This window comes from Helianthus annuus, chromosome 11 (assembly GCF_002127325.2).
Source record: "Helianthus annuus cultivar XRQ/B chromosome 11, HanXRQr2.0-SUNRISE, whole genome shotgun sequence".
Lineage (NCBI taxonomy): Eukaryota > Viridiplantae > Streptophyta > Magnoliopsida > Asterales > Asteraceae > Helianthus > Helianthus annuus.
In genome coordinates this window covers 77856299-77858309 of record NC_035443.2, presented here as the reverse complement: position 1 = coordinate 77858309, position 2011 = coordinate 77856299, and the positions used below count along the sequence as shown (strand labels likewise).

Sequence of the window (2011 nt, the reverse complement as noted above, 5' to 3'; positions counted from 1 at the left end):
ATTGGGGCGAAGGACACCGTTGGTGATATATATTATAAGAGTTATACCGAGGAAGAACGCGGTGATGCCCCTCACCAAGCTCCCTGGAGTTTGAAGCAGAAGGACACATTTCAGGAATTCGGGCCCTGCCGTGATTGGTTCTTGAACTCGTTTACTCCTGGATAGGTTAACCGGCAGAGGGCGAAGACCCATGAAATGTTGTATAGAACTTTCGTGCTTGGAGAAGCGAATGCTCGTGCCGCCAACCATCAGATTGTTCGCGAGTGGCGAACGATGGTTAGGGAGCGGGCAGACTGGGAGGGTTATCGCGAGCGGATGTTAAAGCGTATCGCTGAGTTTGAGAAGTCCAAGGCCATCTTTGATGAGGAGAAAGCCAAGTTTGATGCAGACAAGAAGGCCGAGGAATGGGGGCGCGAGGGCCTTAAGAATAAGCTTCAAGCTGCTGAGCAACAACTGGCCAAGGAGAAGGCCGAGTTCAAGCGTATCTGCGAGATGGATAATGAGCGCGCCTACGCGGCTCGTAATAAGATTGTTGATCTGGAAGCTAAAGTTGCTGAGTTGACCTCGAAAGTTGAAGATGCGCAGGCTGAGAAGGCTGCCAAGCAGCAGATGGAGGTTAGTTTACCACTTTACTTTTCCTTGCTATGTTGTTTATAAAATAGCTTAAAACTTGTCGCTTTTCAGGCTGAGTTGGCTGAGACAAAGGTGCAATTATCCAGCAAGGATAAAGATCTCCATGCCAAGGATGTTGAGATCGCTGAGCTTAACCGCCGTCTGAATGATCAGATTGCCAGATGCGAGTCCTTGGAGATCGATCTCGAGGCGGAGAGGGTTAAGGTTGCCACTGCTGAAGAGGCACGTGCTGTCAGCGCTGCCGCTCTTAATGTGGCTCAAACCAACTACTCAGAGGCCCAAGGCATTGTTGACACGCTTGTGTCTGAGGCTGAATGGATGCGCACTCGTGGAGTAGTGCTGGTTAGTTTGTACTTGCCTAGTTTTGCATGCCTGATTTGCTAGCTGGTCCTAATATGTGGTTCCCGTTATAGGTTGCCAACTCCATCCTCAATGCTGGCGAGCTGGATCGCGCTGTAGCTGCTCTTACGGATTCTGCTCGCGCAGTGGGTCATCGAGGGGGCTATCTGGAATGTGCCCAACACGTTGAGGAGATGCTAGGACAAGAGTTTGATGCGAGCCATTGCTCGGTGACCGACCAGGCTAATGCTGCGCTTACGCGTGCTGAGGATGCTTATGACAACCTTAGTATGCCTGTGATGGATTTGGTCATGGAAGCTTTAAAGAAAGACGACTGGTGTCAGCGTCTTAAGGCCATTCTTGATCCCCCAGTGACTGTGGAGTTATCGGATGAGGAGGAAACAGCTGGCGATGGTGGTGGAAATGGCGATGGCGATGGAAATGATGGTGATGATGGAACTGATAATGATGGCGATGATGATGGAAATCAACATGATGAACTAGGATAGGTGTTGATAGGCTTTGTGCCTTGTAATTTTTTTTTTTGCATTTTGATTGTACAATGCTGCGTTGTTGCGCATGTTTTATATGACATTAATTGTGTTTGTTCATTCCCGTTAAAATTATTGCACTGTTGTCAAAAACTTAGGTTAAATTAGCTCGAATAAACGGAAGTCTCTTCAAGTAAACGGAACTGCCTGGTCTCGCGCGTTGTTCGCGGAGGACCTTGGAGGCGGTCTTTTGATAATTTCTAAGTTGCTGGAGTGTTTTCGCGCTAATCAGAAGTTTAACAAGCATTTGTAACGAAAGAAGTAATAGAAAACATGTCGTATGCTTTCATTAATTCGGAAACGGGCGCTTAGGCCAATCATACATTAATTGCAAACGACGTATAGCCATCATAGGAACGTAAAGAGGCGCATGGCCGAAGTAAGTTACATATAGCATTTGCGCAGTTGTTGCGCATTCCATGTTCGCGGTAGGATGTAGCCATCTAGGGTGCGTAACTTGTAAGCCCCTTTGCCTAGCACTTCGTGGA

At 47.9% G+C, this 2011-nt stretch overlaps 1 protein-coding gene across 1 annotated transcript; it reads left to right on the top strand.

Annotated features, from left to right (window-relative positions):
- The first annotated feature begins 273 nt into the window (after nt 1-273).
- LOC110888239 (myosin-6-like) lies at nt 274-1481 on the top strand. Its single transcript, XM_022135772.1, has 3 exons — nt 274-615; nt 685-975; nt 1047-1481. The coding sequence occupies exons 1-3, from the start codon at nt 274-276 to the stop codon at nt 1479-1481; spliced, it is 1068 nt and encodes a 355-aa protein (XP_021991464.1).
- Nucleotides 1482-2011: the final 530 nt, after the last annotated feature.

Bases quoted from the DNA above. Each gene is read 5' to 3' on its own strand.
- LOC110888239 (XM_022135772.1), top strand. From the start codon at position 274: ATGGTTAGGGAGCGGGCAGACTGGGAGGGTTATCGCGAGCGGATGTTA. The intron at 616-684 runs GTTAGTTTACCA...GTCGCTTTTCAG, and splicing joins CTGCCAAGCAGCAGATGGAG to GCTGAGTTGGCTGAGACAAA. The intron at 976-1,046 runs GTTAGTTTGTAC...TTCCCGTTATAG, and splicing joins GCACTCGTGGAGTAGTGCTG to GTTGCCAACTCCATCCTCAA.